General features: G+C 45.2%; 3 protein-coding genes across 15 annotated transcripts in view; 2 read left to right on the forward strand and 1 right to left on the reverse strand.

Moving 5' to 3' along the window:
• The window catches only part of Npas2 (neuronal PAS domain protein 2), a 178,812-nt gene extending 168,778 nt beyond the window's left edge, over window positions 1-10,034 (forward strand). For 9 of the 11 annotated variants that reach the window (XM_039083584.2, XM_063267162.1, XM_039083582.2 and 6 more), the window contains 2 exons: window positions 6,603-6,777; window positions 8,608-10,034. In XM_039083584.2, the coding sequence (XP_038939512.1) occupies window positions 6,603-6,777; window positions 8,608-8,760 (328 nt within the window). In that variant the 3' untranslated portion in view covers window positions 8,761-10,034. Of the gene's footprint in view, window positions 1-4,394; window positions 4,576-6,602; window positions 6,778-8,607 lie in introns of those variants that run through there. The other 2 variants (XR_010054596.1, XR_010054597.1) reach the window with 2 other exon arrangements.
• Window positions 10,035-15,041: 5,007 nt separating this feature from the next.
• Rpl31 (ribosomal protein L31) lies at window positions 15,042-19,153 on the forward strand. Of its 2 annotated transcripts, NM_022506.4 has the most exons (5): window positions 15,109-15,137; window positions 15,315-15,421; window positions 17,255-17,380; window positions 18,214-18,326; window positions 18,531-19,153. In NM_022506.4, the coding sequence occupies exons 2-5, from the start codon at window positions 15,315-15,317 to the stop codon at window positions 18,560-18,562; spliced, it is 378 nt and encodes a 125-aa protein (NP_071951.1). In that variant the 5' UTR covers window positions 15,109-15,137; the 3' UTR covers window positions 18,563-19,153. The 2 variants fall into 2 exon arrangements, with proteins under 2 accessions (XP_063123743.1, NP_071951.1); XM_063267673.1 differs by having other exon boundaries at window positions 15,042-15,137; window positions 18,214-18,599.
• Window positions 19,107-20,971, reverse strand: part of Tbc1d8 (TBC1 domain family, member 8) — a 110,032-nt gene continuing 108,167 nt past the window's right edge. For both annotated transcript variants that reach the window (XM_006244851.5, NM_001191067.1), the window contains exons 19-20: window positions 20,861-20,958; window positions 19,107-20,052 (exon numbers count right to left, since the gene is read on the reverse strand). In XM_006244851.5, the coding sequence (XP_006244913.1) occupies window positions 19,615-20,052; window positions 20,861-20,958 (536 nt within the window). In that variant the 3' untranslated portion in view covers window positions 19,107-19,614. The remainder of the gene's footprint in view (window positions 20,053-20,860; window positions 20,959-20,971) is intronic.

Consider the following 20,971-nt stretch of genomic DNA (forward strand, 5'->3'; position numbering starts at 1 on the left):
CCAGTGTTTGTTTTATGACAACGAGAGTCCCAGCACTTGGTGTATCCATTTATGATCATTATGTCTTCTTAATAAATTGCTCCCTTTGTTAATACACTGCGACCTTTTTTATTCCTTCTAATTTGGATTGGAAGACTGTCCACTATCAGAAGAGCAGCTTGTTTTCAGCCTTCCCATGCTCGCCAGATCAACCCCCTTCCACACTCAGCCTGTGCATGTCTTGGCTAGAGAGCTATATTTCTTGGAATAGACAACAAGGTGGGTTCTTTTCCCCCAAAGCAGCTAATCCATATCTCATTACTGGTGGTGAGTCGAGACCGTTTACCTAAGGGTTGTTCTTGAGAGATGTTTAGTTAAATTCCTGGAATCTCGGTTGTTTCTCATTGGTTGATTACTGTTTGTTCTTCTCTTAAGTTTTGCTGATTTGCTTTGGTGAACATGATGGACTCCTTTTTTTTCTCTTTTCTTTTTTTCAGAGGTGGGGACCGAACCCAGGGCCTTGCGCTCGCTAGGCAAGCGCTCTACCGCTGAGCTAAATCCCCAACCCCGATGGACTCCTTCTCAACACTCCTGTATTCATCCTCTCCCCTCAAAAACATCTATCCTTCCATTTGCTCTTGTGAATAAGTCTGTCTGTCTGTCTGCCTTCCTGCCAGCATCCCTTCATTCTCTTTTGCAGGGCTGGCTCCGACGTTGTGATGGTCGACTTTAAGTATCCCTTTGACGCATCCTAAAATAACCTTAGAAAATTGTCTCAATGAGGAATTGTCTACCTTGGGTTGGCCTGGGGGCATGTTTGTGGGAGACCGTCTTAATTATATTAATTGATGTGAGAAGACCATGCCCACTCTGGGTCTTCTTAAGGGAATCCTGAACTATGTGAGAGTAGAAAAAACCCAGTTCGGCACAGCAAGCATGCAGTTAAATGGACGTGCACTTATTTCCTTGCACACTGAGCCGTGGCTGTGCTGTGACTAGCTGCTTTCTGATCTGCACTATGGATGTTCTATGACCAGCTGTCCCAAGCTCTGGCCACTTGTCCCCCTTAAGTGTTGGACTGTAACCTGGAATTATCAACTGATAAATCCTTTCTCCCCTTAGTTGCTTTTCATCAGTGTATTTTATCATAGCAACAGAATTCAGACCAGCACAGTAGTCATATCCTCCTCAGTATTTTTTTAAGATTTATTTATTTATTTCATGTATATGAGTACACTGTAGCTGTCTTTGGACACACCAGAAGAGGACAGCAGATCCCATTACAGGTTGAATTACCACGTGGTTGCTGGGAATTAAACTCAGGACCCCTGGAAGAGCAGTCAGTGCTGTTAACCGTTGAGCCATCTCTCCAGCCCTAGTGCAGTAGTCATGAATCTCCGGAGTTTGTCTTTACCTTGAAATGGCCTTAATTATCCATCAATGGAAAAAGATGGATTGGCTGAATTTAGGAATTCAGTTGTGAGATATTTAGCTTAAGGATTTTGTCCTGTGCTTTCCTGGCCTTGAAGGTCCTGGAGAGATGTGAGAAATTCTGGTATAAGATGGCGTTTTCACATTTCAACTGTTCCTTTGCTCTTTCTTTTCAATGACTTGGCTACATTGTTTCAGAGGTTCTTTTCTGTTCATGTCTATCTGTAGGTCAGAATGACCCCTATGCTCCAGTATCTATTTCTCTATTTAGATTTGGGCACTTTTCTGCTACAATCCCACAAACTGGATTCTCCAGGTCTATACTATTTGTCTCAGCCCCGTCTGCCCTGGATTCCTAGGCTTGGTCTGACAGTCACTCCCCAGAACTTATGGACACCAGGGCTTGGCTGCAGCTGGAATGAAGTTTAAATGAGTATCTTCCCAACCCTGTCCTCCATCCGGACCATGTTTCCTCCCCCTGGTCCAGCGCCTCTGTTACACACCTGACTACACTTCTCATTTGACTCATTTTCAACTTTGTTTGTTTTCTCAAAATCTCAATTTCCTTGATAAATTGTCCTTCAATATGGTGGTGAGTCTGTTTCACTGATTCTTTCCTGCGTGTTGCTGGCTTTCCTGCCCAGACCCTAAACTGAACCCGTCTGTCCGTCTGTCTTTTCTTTAGAATTTTTTAACTTTTCAGTTTTTGCTAGACAACTCTTGAATTCTCTGTCTGGCATTTTACTTACTTCAGTAGCCTTTAATTCAGTAGGATGTGCCTTTGTGTGTTGCAAACTCTCTAAGTGATGAGCCTCCAGGAAGAGTGGAGCAACTGTTCTCTGCGTAAGTCTTGCCCGGCTTTTTCATGTTACTACACTGTGAATTTGCGTCTCCTGGGATGTAGATCTTTTCTGGCCTTATTTAGAGCAAGAGGATAATTAAATACCATAATATTTCTTAATAATAACATATTATAATTTATACATTATATTATAATTATATAATAATATATTTATCATATTATATATTAAGTAATATATATAATATTATGTATAAATATATTAAAATATTGAAATATTTTATTAATTGTACATTATATAATATATAACATAAAATATACTAAAATAATTAAATTGTATTACTTAATATATAATATTATTTATTAAATATATATTTACACAATGATCATATATTATATGTGATAATATAATATATAATTATATATTAAAATATAAATATGTCATATATCAAATAATATTAAATTAAATGATATGATAAATAATAAAAATAAACAGCCTGCTCTTTTTAAAATTATTTTCTTTTTTGTTTTCAGTTTTATGTACATGAGTGTTTTGCCTGCATGTATACCTGTGCACCATGTTCGTGTCTGCTGCCTAGGGAGCCCAGAAGAGGGAGTCAGGTCCCCTAGAACTAGAGTTATAAATGGTTGTGAGTCACCATGTAGGTGCTCAGAATCAAACCCATATCCTCTGGAAGAGCAGCAATGCTGCGCTATCTCTCCATACATTGTTTCTGTGTACACACACACGTATTATATATGTGCAGGTGCCTGCAGAGGCCAGAAGACTTATTATGTTCCTTGAAGCCCGAATTTCAGGCAGCTGATCCCCTCAGATGTGGATGCTGGAAACTGAACTTGGATCCTCTAGAAAAACAGCTTTGTTAGCCACTGACCACCTCTCTGGCCCCAGGAAGCTCACTCTTAAGGGTCCAATCGTGTGTGACTTAAAGAGGAGAAAACCCACTCCTAGAACAGCAATATCACCAGTCTACAGAAGGTTTTAAAATCGGTTAATCCCACTAATACGTCTCCAAACATAAAACACATTTTTTTTTCCGGAGCTGGGGACCGAACCCAGGGCCTTGCGCATGCTAGGCAAGCGCTCTACCACTGAGCTAAATCCCCAACCCCATAAAACAAAATTTTACAAAACAAAAATAGAATGTTTTCTGAAGTTAAAAAATATTTTCAGCAAATTTGAAAATAGTAAATGAATGCGATAAAGAAAGGAGACGGGGAGGGGCATGGAGAAAACAGAGGGCAACCAGGTTAAGTAAAGGAGGTGAATGAGAAGTGGCGTGGAGGGGGCAGTCGGGGGAGGCGCCATGGGAAGGGTGACTGGGAGGAGAGGGAAGCCATCTCTTGGGATATAAAGTGAACAAATAAAAAAATCCACCCTGAGGGGTTGGGGATTTAGCTCAGCGGTAGAGCGCTTGCCTAGCAGGCGCAAGGCCCTGGGTTCGATCCCCAGCTCCGGAAAAAAAAAAAAATCCACCCTGAATCAATTTTTAAAAAGCAAAAGAGAAGGGGAGGGGGAGCAGACAGGGAGGGAGGGGACCTTCTTTCTGGGTCCTCAGAAACAGGAAACCGCCAATGTATACACATGTGCATGGAGGCAGAGGTATTATAGCTTGTGTGTCACTGAGCTCTATAACAAGTTCCAATGTCCACCAAGGCGGGTGCACTTTAGAAATTTCTCTTCTGTGCATACGGGATGGGGGGAGGGCGGGAGTAAGCGGGGAGGGCCTCTGGTATCCACACTACCTAGCTTTGCACCCTCCCCAAGAACTTTCTAGATTGCACCTCTGTGGGCGGCTCCTGTTCTACTGGGGAGGAGTGTCTCCCAAGTACAATAAGAATTAGGAGATGGACCATAGCCCTGAGAGCTCTCCAAGCGAATGACGCAGCTTGTAGACATCAAGGATTCCACCTCAGCTGTGGAATTTTGGTTTCTCCAGCAGTGAACAGCACGTAGCTGGCTCCGTACTTTTTGGTAGATGAGATGTGCCCTGCACTCTTCACTGCCTGAGCCAGACCCTGAGTCTCTGGCCACCTAGCCATCTCAGCTCCTCAGCGTCTGGCCTCTCTCGCTCTCTGTAAATGCCTTCCCGATGTCTCTCTGGCCTGGGGACTGTGGGAGGTTAAATTTGGGCTCCGTGACTTATAGATTTCCCGTTTTAAGTTTTAAGTTTTAAGCAGTAAGTTCCCTGTCAAGATGGGACCCAGCCGTTGCTCTCTGAGTCATACGGATTGACAAGATGGACGTCCTCTTCACAGCTGACTCATCCACTGGAGGAATCACAGTCTCACCAGAACTTGTACCTGGATCTGGGGCTCGTGAGAGCTGTGGACTTGTGCCAAGGGTAGGATTTGCAGTCTCCTTCCAGGGCAGCCTACATTACCAACTTTTGAATGGGGTTTCTGCTTCTCCATGGTCTACCACAGAGCCCTGCGGTTTCATCTTGGCTTAGGTTTCAATGTCACTGTTACTTCCCCCACATTCTTGGTTTTCAGTGTCTTTGTTTTCTTTCATTTTTTTACTAGATATTTTTTGATTTGCATTTCAAATGTTATCCTTTCCCGGTTTCCCATCCATAAACCCCCTAACCCATCCCCCCCTGCTTCTATGAGGGTATGCCCCCACCCATCCACCCACCCACCCCTTCCCAGCACCCCACCCTGACTTTACTCTACACTGGTGGGTCCAGCCTTGGCAGGATCGAGGGCTTCTCCTCCCATTGGTGCCCAACAAGGCCATCTTCTGCTACATATGCAGCTAAAGCCATGGGTCTGTCCATGTGTAGTCTTTGAGTCCCTGGGAGCTCTGGTTGGTTGATATTGTTGTTCTTATGGGGTTGCAAACCCCTTCAGCTCCTTCAATCCTTTCTCTAATTCTTCCAATGGGGACCCTGTTCTCAGTTCAATGGTTGGCTTCCAGCATTTGCCTCTGTATTTGTCAGGTTCTGACAGAGCCTCTCAGGAGACAGCTATGTCAGGTTCCTGTCAGCTTGTAATTCTTGGCATCAGCAATATTGTCTGGGTTTGGTGGCTATATGTATATGGACTGGATCTATGTTGAGGGCAGTCTCTGGATGACCTTTCCTTCAATCTCTGCTCCAAACTTTGTCTCTTTATTTCCTCCTGCGAATATTTTTGTTCCCCCTTCTAAGAAGGACTGAAGCATCCACACTTTGGTCATCCTTCTTTTTGAGCTCCATGTGGTCTGTGGATTGTATCTTGGGTAATCCGAGCTTTGGGGCTGATATCCACTTAAGTGCATACCAGGTGTATTATTTTTGTGTGTGACTGGGTCACCTCACTCAGGATGATATTTTCTAGTTCCATCCATTTGCCTATGAATTTCATGAAGTCATTGTTTTTAATAGCTGAGTAGTACTCCATTGTGTAAATGTACCTCAATGTCTTAGTTTTCAATGTCTCCTGCCACTCTCCCTACATTCTTCAGCTGTCCCATCACTGTCTGTGAATTTCTAAAGCTCCTTCTTAGAGGTAGGTTATATTATCAAGTTCTGACTCAGTGCCCTCACCAGGTCACGTGAAGACAGCTTTTAGTCTGACATCTTACCCGGAAATTCTGTGTTAATTTTTTGAGGAACCTCCATAATCATTTCCGGAATGGCTTTATCCTCTTACATTCACAACGGCAACGCACAAAACCTTCCATTTTTCCACATCCTAACTAACAAGGGCTTTTTTCCCTTTAAGGTCGACCCATCTTATTGTGTGTGTCAATAACTATACAGTATAGTTTCTTCGTCATAATGGTATGAAGTGTCAGCTCACTTCAGCACCGATTGGCATCCTCCTATTGACTGGTTACAAATGTATGTGCTCACTGACTTTGAATCTCTCCATTGGATGGAAAGGACTGCTCAGGGGGGCTGTCGAGGTGGCTCAGAGGTTAAGAGCACTGACTGCTCTTCCAGAGGTCCTGAGTTCAATTCCCAGCAACCGCATGGTGGCTTGCAACCATCTGTAATGGGATCTGATGCCCTCTTCTGGTGTGTCTGAAGACGGGGACAGTGTACTCGCATACATGAACTAAATAAATCTTTAAAAAAAGAAAAAAAGGAAGAAGAAGAAGAAGAAGGAGGAGGAGGAGGAAGAGGAGGAGGAGGAGGAGGAGGAGGAGGAGGAGGAGAAGGAGAAGGAGAAGGAGAAGGAGAAGAAGAAGAAGAAGAGAGGAGGTTGTCAGATCTCCTGGAATTGGAGTTGCAGGCAGTGAGCCACCATGCGGGTTCTGAGAACCAAACCCAGGTCCTCTGGAAGAGCAACCAGGACTCTTAACCACTGATTCCTCTCTCCAGCCCCTGTAGTACTGTATCAGGCATCTCTCTCAGAGGATCTGTTTTTATTTGAAACCAAACAGATATGCACAGAGCCAAGTGACGTTTCCAAGTCCTGACTCCCACCCCACCAGCAGCAGCGCCCCCACCCCGGTCCTGTTGATGGGGCAGGCCGTGCTCCATCCCGGCTTCCCCGCATCCCAGCCATCACCCCTGCAACCAACACAGGTACAACAGCAGCCACCACCCTATCTACAGGTAGGTACGCATTGTGGGGGGGAGGGGGCAGGGAGCAAACTGAGTTCTACATTTGACTTTTATAGGCATTTTCTTCCCCAGTAGAGAGAGCAACCTCAGAAAAGTTCATATGTGGTTCCTTTTAACACTTAATGCACAGTATTAACAGGACATTTCATATGGCGGTATACTGAAAATATCTATTTAAAAATATTTTTTTTATCAGATCCACACTTGATACGCTCAGGCCTTCACTGAAGGAAAGTCAAAAACTAATGAGTGCTTTTGTCAAACTTTTTAGTGCACAGAAGTATAAAATTAAAACACATCTAGTTAAAGATCCATCCAGCCCCTCTAGTAAATATGTTAATGTGTGAAACAGAGACTCTACATGGAAACTGGAGGCGCCGTTCACAGAGACATCATTCAGAAAGCAGAAATTACTTCACTGGATTATCAAGCACACAAAAAGGGGAAGGGTGGGTGTCAGTGACCTGGGGATTCAGATATGGGACACCCCTCCAGGGGCTCTCACAGGGCTCTATTTTGCCTCACACCTGTCCAGGGTATTCTCCTAGCTCATCCTTTATCCTGCCTTGTGAGGCTTTCCCTAGTCTCACAGGACCACCCACCTACCATGCAGGGGATCTCTAAAGCCAAAAGACAGCACGCAGTGCCTGAGATGTCTTGAGAAGGGTGGGACGGAGATGGAGAGAATCAGCATCCTTAAAGATCTAGGGTGCCAAAAAAAAAAAAAAAAGATCTAGGGTGCCGTTTGATTCCAAAGGTGTTAAACCTTCTGCGGTATAATCCTCAAGTCTCCCTGGCCACACCCATTGTGGGTGTCGCACTCTGACTTTGACCTTGTGGATCTTGTCAGTCCCCACTCAGGACAAGGAAGTGATCTGGCATGGCAAGCAATGAGACAGAGAGAGATGGGTGTGAGTACAGGAGAGGTCTCGATGTGTCTTCAGCAGCCGCAGTTTGCGAACACCCGCTGCGTTCAAGTTGGAAAGTAGAGATTCTAGAGTGCTTCAGCCACCATGGTGTCCTTGTGGTCTCAGCACGCATGCGGGGAGGTGGGCTGCGCAGCAGTGTGCGCTCCGGCCCTGGTGGTCCACAGAGAGATCGGTGGAGAAACCTTCCTTCCTGGAGGAAGACGCAAAGGCATTTCTGGCAGAACCTGACCATCAAGAAAATACTGAGTTCGGGTGGAAGAGAAGAGATGAAAGGATGGTTGTTTTAGGCAGACAGTCCAGCATAAGGCGGGATAGATATGGTGGTATAGGGACACTAGATTACTGGAGAGGGACATTTATTGTAGGCAAGAGTGGAAAACAAGAGTGAAACTTCCGTAGTCACACTGACTGGTTGAAGCTTTTGCATTTCCAATGAGGAAAGTTTCCTTCCAGTTTCTGGAAAATGGCAGTATTTGTACTAGACACAGGACCAAGGAGCTACTCTAAAGGACATGCGCATGCGTGCAGATTCTTCCCCGCCCATAATCTACGTGGGCCTCAGGCTCTACCATCCACAAACACAGAGGACTTCACTTAGACTGTGCGCCTCCAACTCAGTTTCAGCCCCAAGCCCGTTGGCCCAGAAGGAGTCCCCCCTCTTCCTCCCCACCTAGAGTTGTCGCACAAGCATGATGTCGGAAAACGTGGGTTTCCTCTATCATGCACACAGGCATGCATAGACCAGCACACATGTACCACTGCCTAGCAGTCTGAAGAGGGAGTCCCAGAATCTGGCAGCATTTGCTGCAAACCCAAAAGGTACTAAAGTGACTTTAAGAGTGGAGGGACAGGTCAGTCACACAACCCTTTTCCTGCTCTTTCCTGCGTACAGGCACCAACATCTCTGCACAGTGAACAGCCGGACTCGCTCCTTCTCTCCACCTTCTCCCAGCAGCCAGCACCTCTGGGCTATGCAGCCACACAGCCTACACAGCCGCAACCCCCACGCCCTTCCCGCAGGGTCAGCCGGCTGTCAGAGTCCTAAGGTCTCCAGCAGCCATCCCGGTAGTGCCCTGACACTGGAGTCCAGAAGCAAACAGCTTTAACCAATGGAAAACGGGGTTGGCCGTGGGAGATGGGAAGAAGCGGTTGTGTGACTTTGGCGCACCCTGTGTACATTTCAGAACTCCTGATGGTAACATGTCTGAAGTGTGGCACTTGCAGAATGGGGAAAGAACAGGATTATTGGCCATGATTTCCTTGCCCTGGGCTTCTCGGGCATCCGCTACAGCCATACAGACAGGAACTAAGTGCCCTGTATGGGCACTGCTTCCTGGTCTATTTGCAGAGGTGGTACCTCTCGCTGCCTCCAGGGGAGAGCGCTCCAAGTACTCTACCGACTGACACAGGTCCTAAGCCCTAGCGGGCCTTGACTCTCTTGATGGTCTTTCCTTTACAGTCAAGGACTAAGTTAAAGGTCTTTGGAGAGAGTATAAAGAGATTATTTTTCATTATTTTTAAATGGTTGTTTTTTTTTTAATTTGCACACCTGTGCACAAGGGAAATAACAGGCACTTTCGGGGGTTTTTGTTTGTTCGTTCGTTTGTTTGTTTGTTTGTTTTAATAATAAGGTCCCATGGCTTCATTGGGAATACACAATAATAGAAACAGTCCCACCAATCAGATAGCGAAGCCTGTTATTAATGAAGCTACAGATCCACACCCTTGGCCTAAACCCTAGCGGACTGAGGCTCTCGGGCACCAGGCCCTACAGGGGTGTTTTCCTTCCTAAATAGAACACTGGACTCTTCCTGTTAATTTCGCTGATAGTAACTACAAAAGTGGATTCAGCAAAGCACAATCTCACAATGATTCCGAATTCCTGAGAGACATCTTAGACTATGAGGGAAGAGGGCCCACAAGCAGGGGTACTCCGCAGGCCGAATCTCCCAGGAAACCAGGCATGTGATGGCCTTCCTAGTGAGGTAGGCCACCATGACTTCCGGTATATCTTCCCCGATGATTCCGAAGATCGGATTTTCCTTTTCAGAATGCACTTTGCTTTTTTTTTCTTTATGTTTTGTTACATCGAGGTGTTTCTAAAGAGAAGATTTTATGTAATTATAAGAGGAAGTGTAGTGAATTGTACAGCTGTTGTAATAATGACCTATTTCTATAAAAAAATAAAATTGTATGGATTATGTGTAAATTATTTTGTATCTGAGAGACCAGTTCCATTCACAAATATGAAAGTATAAAGGTTTCCTTGTGTTTTTCTGTGAGTGAAACATTTTGTAATAAATTAACAAGTTTGTACAATTTCCTTTGTCCCATGTTGTACATCCACTCATCTATCTCTTTACTGGGAAACCTTAAAATTCTCGAGCTGTTAAAAGCTTTGGGTAAAGTTCTTAGTCTGTTTTTTGTTGCCGTTATGCAGTAAGTGAAGCGGAGAACGTCCCAGAAACGGGCTCGGAGTTCCAGAGACTTCACATGGTCACGTGGCACTGTTGCTCTCTGGGCCTGTAACAGCCTCAAACATCATAGAATGAGTTCATGGCTCAACAGGACTGCTCACCTCAATATGGTCAGGAAGCAAAGAAAGAGTAAGGAGCTAGGGTCCCAATGAAGGGACACTGCTAACAGCCTAACTTTATTCCATTAGGCCCCAGGTGCTATCCGGCTACACCCAGTAGCTGAGGTCCAGGGTTTCAATTACGTGCACCTTTGGGGGCCATGCAAGACCCAAACCTCAGTGTAGCAGAAAGAAGCTAAATAATAACCAGTACTGGAATGGAGGTTTTTGGGCTGCATCATTCTGCCAGTTCCCTAAGGCTTAAAGCTTGTGACAGAAAAACGTTTCACCAAAGAAATAACAAAATAACAGGAAAAAGTTGCCAGAAACAGCTCAATCTTGTGAACATAAGTAACCTGTAGAAATGATGGGGCATTCTCCACCAAAGCACCCATTCATTGCTTGCAATTGCACTCAATCAGGACAGATCTGATGGGCTCTCACTACCAACGTGAAGACCAATGGTGCCGGCAAGGTAGGTATGACTGTGTGTGATATGTGCACATGTTCGTAGCATAGCAGGATGTCCGAGGTCTCAGGTTAGATGCAACCATCTTGTTCATGAGGTCCAGCATGCTAAGACAAGGGTGCTCCAGTGGTCCTGGTGGTCTAGACTGAGTGTTTCCAAGTTCTTGTTCTCTTGATCAAAGAATTGAAGAAGTACACACAAGTAATGAATTAGCAGGGATCTTAGTAAAAAACAGAGTAAACTGACAGACTGGATGCATTGCTATGAGAGAGCGGCAGCTCCAAGCAAGATTGTCCTGGGTTATTTTGCAAAGCTTCCTTTTATGGGCCCAGGAGGAAGGAGGGGTTAATTACCAAAGATGAGATGTGAGTGATTTTGTTTCCTTTGATGGGCTTGGGTTACATAACCCTTTGTTCACTCAACCTGTTCTTCATCAGGACAGGTCTGACTTTAATCATGTGCATGTCCATTCATGACAGGCATACGATGGTAAATAGGAGACGTCCCCCTGAAAGTTCACTCAATGGACACAGGTCACCTCACTGCATGTGTACTGAAAACCATCCCAGGCTGGTTTGGGCTCACCAAGATATACATTCCAGCAAGTTCGACCACAAAAGGGGAGTCACCGAGAGGTTGCTAGGGAGTCACTTGAAGTTATAAGGATTGACTAGCCACTTGGTTTGGAGAAGGTTGTGTGCACAGAGCTCCACGCAGATGGATGCTAAGCCACCTATGAAAACTACCTGCTTTAGGAGCTTATGGTGTAGGAAACACACAGATGAGCTGCATGAGCTAAGTTCCTTCCAGGGCTCTATTAAAATAGCTAGGTCTGTACTTCTGCCCTCTTTTGTAAAATGACGACGGCTCCTTCTTGGTTCTCTAGCTAGGATCAAGTTTGGAGACTGTGACACTGTTGTAGATATGTACTCTTGATGGCTCTATACCTGAGGGTGGGAGTGGGGTGGACAGGAAATATTTTCCACCACTGAGAGGAGCATTTACTTTTTGAAAGAACTTGAAACGAACCGTGTTTTTAAAGCATAAAGTCTGTATGGAATCTGACCCATATTTTTTATTTTACCCTAACATCGTCTACGGGTTAGAGATTGGGTTGTTCTGGAAACGAACATTATAGTTTAATGGCAGTCATACTTTAATTGATGGTTAGACTCCTAAGTGGGACAAGATTGTTAATGGGCACAGTGTATTCATTATCCTAAGGAAGCCATTAAAAGAGGGTGGAGTAGGTTGTGCTCCTAATTTAATTTAGCTCTGCCTGAATTTTGCACATGTTCAGAATTTGGGTTAACTCTAAAAACTATTATTGTGTAATTTTCCACTAAATGCGTGCATCATGCGAATTGTAGTGGCTGACCTCTTCATTAACTTTGCTCATTAAAAGGCCATTTTGCAACCACATCTTTGTTCCAGAAAAACTATGACCTTCCTGTCTGGAAAAGTATAAAGTGTCTTGGCTCAAGAGTCAAGATTGAATGTGCCCTCGGTTTAAGATACTACAAATTAACTAAAACTGTAGCATCTTCTGTCTCTAACAACTAAAATGGTGCTTGTACAAACAGCATTGTTGTCATCGTTAGATAAGGTCTCACTGTGTAGCTCTGACTGGCCGGGAGCTCCCTATGTAGAGCAGACTGGTCTGGAACTCACAGAGATCCTCCTGCCTCTGCCTCCCACTCTGGGATTAAAAGTGTATGCCACCACACCCGGCTAGGTAAACTGTGTCCTAGTCATGACTTTTGCACTCTTGCCAAAATGTCCTAGTAAAAATTTAGTGAGATAAAATGACTTTAATTTTTGTTCACGTTGTACCCTGAAGCTCTCAAAGTCAACCACTAATATACTGAAAAAAAATCTAATTTGAGTAATCTAGAGAAATGTTGTTAGTGGTCAGAAGAAATTCATACTATGCAGATAAATAGCCTTGCTTTTCTGTGTCAACACTCATTAGAAATGAGACAGTGGAGGTTTTTTGATTTTGAATTTTAGCCTAATCATTGATGGACGGGCATGTCTAGTTTATTGACTCCTTAAATTATTCATGTTTTACTTTTAGCATAAAGTCATGAACTCACAGCCTTTTAAAAACTCAGCTTTTCTAATTAACCATTATTTATTAACCATGACTAATTATTATTTCTTGCTCAAGTCAGCACACTCTGACTAGTGGGCTCCTCTTAACTCTTGTTAGCCTATCCACAAACAGATTCCAATTTCTTTCTAGAACATCAGGGGCATGACTATTGATCTCCCACCCTGCACACAATCATGTATGCAATCAACTTCCCTCCTTATATTCTTTTACTTAACAAAAAGCATTGAAGGTTAAAATCTGGTGCTTAGGGCAAGTCTGCAAAGTGGTGTTGGGTAATGAATGGTGCTTCTTCTGTTCCCATCGCTGGCTCCTTCTGTTGGGACAGAGCTGAAAGTCTGCACAGCCATGCAATGCACAGCAGTCACTGGAGGATGAAGACACATATGAGAGACAGCCTAAGTTTGTCGAAGGCTAAAGCACATAGGTGTGCACACGCTACTACTGTGTCTGCCGAGCAAGGAAGATGATCCATGGCATGGCCCTGAGAATATATCCCGCTTATAAAAGACTCACACAAAAGTCACTGAGGTCGTCATTTTACAAAAGAGGGCAGAAGTACAGACCTAGCTATTTTAATAGAGCCCTGGAAGGAACTTAGCTCCATGCAGCTCATCTGTGTGTTTCCTACACCATAAGCTCCTAAAAGCCGGGCGTGGTGGTGCGCGCCTGTAATCCCAGTAGCTTGGGAGACTGGGGCAGGATTGTGCTTGAGAATTCAAGGCCAGCATCCTGGGTGTCAGCCTACCCAGTGAGAGCATTGGCATTGCAAGACTAAGATCCTGACTCCTTTATTAAAAAAAAAAAAAAGTCACCGAATCACATTGACTTTGCCTATCTAACAGGTCATACATTGTGTGGTTCTTATCAGTTATCATCTCTCTCCAAAACGGCCATCTCATGGAAAGTTACCTTTGAAATACTGGTTTTCATTTCAAATGCTGTCTGCATCATTCTCTGGTCCACTATTTGTGTCCTTGCTCAAAATCCCAAATTCATATTTTCATATTCTCTTTATCCCCTCTTCCCTCTCCCCACTTCAGTCTCTATTCTCCCTCCCCTCTTTCCTCCCTCCCTCCCTCCCTCCCTCTCCCCCTGCTCTTGGATCTAGTCTCCTTGTGTAGCCAACCAAGGCTATCGTAGTCCAGAATAGACCCAGCCCTAACTTAGTATCTCCTCTCTGCCTCCTGAGTGTATCGCTCCTGAATTCCTTTTAAAATATTTTTGAGTGACTCTGCTTGGGAGATCGCGTTGGAATTTTCTGAGCTCAACCCCTGTACCAACCAGCACTCCCTTGAACCCCTTCTGGTTTGTACTCCACTAGGAACTGGAACACAGCCTGTCCTCTCCTTTCCTCCTAGTCCCATGGGAGAAGTCATCAGACAGTGTAAAGTGTTTTTAGCCCACTGAACTACTGAACTCCTGATGACCTGACTCAGCCTACAAAGTTCTGGGAAAATAGACCAGCACCACCATACGTGTCTGTGGATGGACATTATTTTGAGAGAGAGAGAGAGAGAGAGAGAGAGAGAGAGAGAGAGAGAGAGAGAGAGAGAGAGAGAGAGAGAGCGCACTTGCATGTCTGCCCCAAGTCCTGCCTTTGGGGTATCCATATGCACAGCATCCCTTAGCCTAAGGAAGTAGAGACCCAGGTTCCTTGTGAGATCGTGGAATGTCTGCGTGCCTGTCTTCTTGTCTGTGAGATCCTGAAACTTGCCCATTGCTGAAACCCCAATAGACAGGGGTTTCGGACATGTTTAGATTCTGAGATTTTTTTTCCCCCTACGAAAGTGCCTGGCATTTCCGTGAGGCATTTTCGACTTGGAAAATAAGTTCTTTGGTTGTGGTCTCAGTCATTCCCGGGACCTTCCGCTAAGCACACTACCTAATAGATTTAATAAATGTAGACTGAGTGAACCAGTGAACGCGAAAAGCTAACGAGAGTCTTCTCTCCGGGCCGGCTCTCTGAAACCCTGCTCAGGTTCGGATCTAAATCCTACAGACACTTCCATTTTCAAGGCAGACTACGTGAAGACTGTCAAGCTCTCCCCCGCCCCGCCCCCCGCCCCCCGCCCCAGCCCCGGCTCTGCCCCGCCCATGCTGCTCGCTCTGCCCCGACGCGCACCGTATTTACGTCACAGCCTAACTTCCCCCCTCACCACACCTCTTCCTCCCTGCCGCCCCGTGACCCGGAAGTTGTACGGCTACGCGACTTTCCATCCCACAATCCCTCGCGCCTTTCCTTTCCAACTTGGGCCCGGCAGAGTGAGTATGGTTGCGGGGTCGTGGCTCTGAAATCCGGCTCCATCCGCTCCGGGCGCGGGGCGGGCAAGCTCGGTGTGATTTCTCTGCGGTCCGGGGCGGTGGGAGAACAGCCTGCCGAGGTCACCTTAGCCCGGACTTTCCCACTGCCTGCTTAAACCTCCCTATCCCTGCGTTTAGATGGCTCCCGCAAAGAAGGGTGGCGAGAAGAAGAAGGGCCGTTCTGCCATCAACGAGGTGGTGACCCGAGAATACACCATCAACATTCACAAACGCATCCATGGAGTGTGAGTACCGGGCGGTCGGTGTGGCTTGCGACCCCCTTCCGGCTCTGGGCTATCACTCTTAAGAGTCTTGCTTACAGACTCGGTGCTCAAGAGAGCACGCGGTTTTATTACTGTCTGGTGTGTAATCTGGACAGGTGAAAGTGTGCAAAAGGAAACCCTCAGTGACTCCATGCTGCAGAAAAGCAGCCGGTTACTCCCTGCTCGTCCTCAGATGTGAAAAAGGATTGTTTTCTTCCTCCTCTGACCATGCACATCCTTGCTAATTCGGGGCGAATTGTAATACTGGAGCTGGAAATGCTAAGGAGCGTGGGTTTATAAGGTGGCAGCTACGGAGAGTAAATTTCGTTGCCTTATTCCTTTTGCACACGTTCTGTTTGTATTCACATTCCAACCTGTAGAGTTGAATTTCTTGGACACGATTGTTCGGTCTTTTAGGGCAGATTTTACCGTGTTGAAACGTGTGTCTGCACATTGTGTCCTGCGTGAGGTCCTTGCCCAGGATTGGTGCTGCTTGTGGAGGGCCACGTTCCTTGTTTTATGGTTGGGTGTATTGAGCACTGTCAAGCGCTGTTTAGGACTAGGAGAGAGTATATATTCTGTACTCCAAGTTTATGAAAGGGAGGTGACAAGGATTTTGAGTTGGAGATGGTTTTTGTGGTGCCTACTGTGTGTGTGTGTGTGGTGTGTGTGTTTGGGGAGGTGCTCACAGTGAAAGCTACTTAAGCCTTGATTAGAGCATTGTAGAAATGATGTGGGCTGTGGATGGGTATAATTTTGTTGAAAAGGCCCTATGTGAGAATCTCCAAGCTCCCCCATCCTTGGTAATTTCCTGATCCCAGTTGTGTGGTGAACTGTGTTCCACACCTGGCCTTCCCAGTTTCATTCAGGGTACTTCAGCCCAGTGCTCAATCTCTGCCCTCTGAAAACCACTGACTGACTGACTGCAGCCCTTTCTCTTTAATTGATGGCAGTGGTAGCAGGTTTTTTCCATTTCCTAACCATGATATTGAAGTTGTTCAGTGTTCCTTCTCTTTCCTGGTGCACCCTTCTTGGTCCTTGTAACCATGGGATTGGTTGCTTGCACGAGCTGGGTAACGGTTGGTGCAAGATAGATGTGAAGTGGGTTGTCTGGGCAGTAGACAGGTTGGTGGTGGGTAGAAGAGAGAAAGCGGTTGGTTTTTCTCTGCCTCACTTGAAGTGGACTTAACCAGGTGTAGACCTGAGGGGTTTTTTTTTTTTGTTTGTTTTGGTTTTGGTTTTTTTGATTGGGTTTTTAAATAAGATCTCTGTAGATTGGTTTTAGGATTTGAGGTCTTCCCGCCCACCCTCCAGTTTGGGGATTATTGATGTGCACCACTGTGCCCTATAAGATTTGGTTTGGGGTTTTTGTTTTGATAGCCCCCATCGTGTATCCTAGCTATGTAATTCATAAGAGTGTGGCTGCCTCGGTTCCACAGAATGTTGTCTTTGTACGAGTGTTTTGCCTGAATGCTTATATGATCTGGGCGCCAAACCTGGGTCCTCTGCAAGAACAGATATGATATTTTTAACCGCTGGATCATCTCTGCTCCCCAGAGAGAAATACTCCGACATTCAGTGTTTCTATGAGAGTAGGCCAAGTTGATGACTGATACTCTGGGAAAGTGAGTGGGATACTTGGATTGTAGGATGCTCCGAATTTTACCCCAACATCTTAAGTACTGATGCTAGTTGCTGGGCATTTCATGCTTGGTGAAAGGGTTCCCTTAACTAGTCTTAAAGGTTTTATGATGCCATGCCACTTACATGTGTAATTTATGATTAATTTTTATATGCTTGTGTTCTGAACTTTAGGGGCTTCAAGAAGCGTGCTCCTCGGGCACTCAAAGAAATTCGGAAATTTGCCATGAAGGAGATGGGAACTCCAGATGTGCGCATAGACACCAGGCTCAATAAAGCCGTCTGGGCCAAAGGAATAAGGTACTGAAGTTATTTGGTGCAGTGATGGCAGCCTGTCCAATTCCTTATATAGGACTGTGACAAGTCTGATGGTTCAGTTACCAGTTGGCATAGAAAAGCTACTGGAACAGAGGACAGGCTAATGTAATCCCTCTGCTGTAAGGGAGTCTGCAGTGTTAGAGCCTGATGAGATTTGAAGGAGCTATATTGGGTGTGGGAGAAAGCAGTGATTGGGAGCCTGAGGTGCTGGCCTCCCTGAGGGGAGGAGTCTTTCCCTGCTGCCCAGAAGGGCTGATGTATGTCATCACCTATAATGCGAAAGTGAGTTAACTGGGGTTGGGAGGGCCTTTTGAAAGTGGAGTAGAAAGATGGATGGTGTGCAGCTGGGAACCTTGCAACTGCTGTCGTAGGGATATGGCTTGGGGTGTATTAGATTATACAACAATGAACTGCAGTTATCTGCCTTGAGGTAAGGTGAGTGGTGTCACAAGAACGTGGAGAAGTTTGTACGGATCTGAAGCCTAAATGAGCACCTAGCATGTCCACAGATGAAGGAAGAAGTCAGCTGGGTTGCTTCAGCCAGGGTGGGGGGGGTGGCTGTGTGTACTTTTTATGTGAGTTAATGTCCTTATCTGATGATAGTCGTTTTCTGCTTCAGAACAATTGGTTATTATCTGTGGCCTTGACCTCCCAACAGGCGTGCATCCTGAGACCAGCCTGTTGCTTACTTAGCTGGGTGTATTTTTCAAGGTCACACAGCGTGTTCATCAGAGCATTGGGAACAGGGATAGATATGAATGCCACTGCCTTGTTTCTGTCAGAAGTGTTGACCTTAGCAACACGTTCTTTCTTAGGAATGTTCCGTACCGCATCCGAGTACGTTTGTCCAGAAAGCGTAATGAGGATGAGGATTCACCAAACAAGCTCTACACACTGGTAACTTACGTGCCTGTTACCACATTCAAAAGTAAGTCTCATAGTGTTCCAACTTTACCATGTCCAGTGAAGAGGTGGGCGGCAGACAGAATTATCAGACCTTCCTTAACAACTGCCTTGCTGTGGGAAGATAGTAAGGCGGCTTCTATGGAGGGGCTCAGGCAGTGGGTGGTGCAGTGTCCTCAGCCTGGGGTGGGATGAGTGGGTGCTGACTGGCTGTTAATCTTCCTTCCAGATCTACAGACGGTCAATGTGGATGAGAACTAACTGCTGAATGTCAAATAAAGTTACAGAATTGCCTCCAGGTTTTGCTTTTTCTTTTTGTTGTCTGCCCCATAAGTGGAATTTTTAGGTCTAAGGTTTATTTTGTTGGAAATTAATCTGAGAAGCTCTGTTCTGGACACACAGGAAATTGGAAGTATGTGAAACATTCTTTTCACAGAAGTCAGTGTATTAGTTGGGGTTGTGGGGGTGTTTTTGTTTGTTTTTGAGGGGTTACTCTGTGGTGGTGCTGCTTGTTCTGTAGACTAGGTTGGCCTGGAACTCAGAATTGACCTGCCTTTTCCTCCCTAGTGTTGCAATTAAATGTGTGCCACTGTGTATGTTTGTGGCTTTAACTACAAAGCTGAGGTGTTATATATGAGGTAAAGATTGAGGTTATAACTTGAGTGTGCTGAATTAATTTGTTGTGTGGGTCCCAGGAATTGAACCAGAGTTGTCGACCCTGGCTTTCCAGTCATCTTTGCCAACCAGTCTATTTCATTGCTGGAATGTGCTGTGTTTCCTTAAGATGGCATTTTGAAAGCATCAGTACAAAAAGAACGATTTTTATTAAAAACCTTGGGGGCCAACATTGAAGGCATGGTTTTGTACATGTTTTTGGAAGGGCATATAAAGTGAATTTGAGATATATTAAATGGTTTCAATTACCAGCATTGAAACAAAATTAGTGCAAAAAAAGCCAAATACAATTGTGCAGGCAATGGTTTTGGGATCTTAGAGGTGAGCTTGTTTTTGACCAGTGGGACAAATGAGCCTGGGGTTGATGTCTCTTGGTTGTGGTATCATCCTTTTCTTCATCAAAGGACAGACTCATACCAGGATCACAAACACACACTGGTTTCAGCAAATTGATAGTCACAGTGTAAACAGGGCATTCTTTCCACCACTGTCCTTGCGAATAAATAGAAATGTGTGAGACCTGCAGCGTTCCCCCAGCAGTGACAGAGGTTGGTTATCAGACTCAGCTTGTGGAGGTCCCTGGTTGTAGGCTAATAGTCCTTGCTTTGGTGTGGTCGGCTCCAGTGTTCTCAGACAGCTTACAGGCTATTCAGCTTCAGCTCTGGCTGTGATGGGTGGCTCATTTCCATTGCTTTGAGACTGTACTGATTGAGCTTGGCATTTTCAAGTTTGGATTTAATGTTGAGTGGCTTTTCAAAAAAATTCACCAGTGACTGCTCAGTGAGAAGGGACGCCAAGATGTGTTCAAGGGACACGGTCCAGTCCCCTTCCGTCTCAGGGAAGGCCTGGGGACTCTTCCCAGCCTCAGCAAAAACTGAGTCCTGTTCAGGAGGAGCTGAGGCCTGCGGCTCCTCACATTCTTGGGAGCAGCTTCCTGAGCTGCTACCTCGCTGGCCCACTTCTCCGATCTGCAGCAGCAGAGTGGTTACTGTGGCGATGGCTTGATACAGATCATTTTCCTCTGGATCCTCATGGAACATACTGTACAGAGTTTTGCAGAACTGGATAAATTCTCTCTAGAAATTAAAAGAAAGCCATAGACAACAGCATGAGGATGGAGGTATGATATCATACTGTCAGAAAAGTGCATGGGAACTCAGTTCTGAGACTGCTGTAATCTGAGGTCTTCCTGCCTCTCCAGTAAAAAACACTGGGTGACAGTTGAGCAGCATTTGGAAAGGTACTTTTATTCTAAGCATTTTAATCAAGGGGGTTTCTGTGCTAACGTTGATCAGTAATGTATCAGCTCATAGAATGTGTGTACTCTGCTAGTAATCAAGACTGGGGTGTAGCACATACCTTGAAGCCCAATACTTAGACAGGTAGGTGGAGTTGAGCTATAATGTTAGGGGGTTTGGGTGAAACATCTAAAACTTTTATGTTGCAAAAGTAGGCTGATACTTGACAGGATCTTTTTATTTTAAAAACAAATAGTGCAGATAGCTCTGGGTGACTATTACATATGTGAAAGACTGTGAAGACCAGGAACTGTCTACCTGGCTTCCTGTTCAGTCAGACTTGAAGTAAGGTAGAGAGGGACACCTACCTGTTGGTTTTATGCACAACTGTCCCTGCCTTGACTACAACACAGTTTTTTAAAATCTCCGTACATGGCACAGGAAAATCACTGCAGTCTCTCACAGGAGCACACCTAACTTTAAGCCTGCATTTCTCAGATTAGCAAGAAGAGCCTTTTCGCAAGAAACCAGACTAAAGAGATGGGGCGTGTGGAAGGCTGCCTTGTTATCTGCAGCCTCCTGTTGTATAGAGGTGACTGGAACACAGCACTGTTGTGGGAAGTCAAGGTGTAAGAGCAGTCCTTACCTGACTCATTTTGGGCAACTCTTTCTCCATTTTATCCTTTTCTTTGGCTAAATCCTTAATCATCTGTTTCAGTTGTTTCTGATAATCAATTGTGTCACCTTGATGAAGGGA

The sequence above is a fragment of the Rattus norvegicus genome, chromosome 9 (genome assembly GCF_036323735.1).
Source record: "Rattus norvegicus strain BN/NHsdMcwi chromosome 9, GRCr8, whole genome shotgun sequence".
In the NCBI taxonomy this organism is placed as follows: domain Eukaryota; kingdom Metazoa; phylum Chordata; class Mammalia; order Rodentia; family Muridae; genus Rattus; species Rattus norvegicus.

What these genes read in the sequence shown, in the direction of transcription:
- Rpl31 (XM_063267673.1), top strand. Translation starts at nt 15,315, where the DNA reads ATGGCTCCCGCAAAGAAGGGTGGCGAGAAGAAGAAGGGCCGTTCTGCC. An exon ending in CACAAACGCATCCATGGAGT is followed by an intron (nt 15,422 to 17,254) that starts GTGAGTACCGGG and finishes TCTGAACTTTAG; the next exon opens with GGGCTTCAAGAAGCGTGCTC. An exon ending in GTCTGGGCCAAAGGAATAAG is followed by an intron (nt 17,381 to 18,213) that starts GTACTGAAGTTA and finishes GTTCTTTCTTAG; the next exon opens with GAATGTTCCGTACCGCATCC.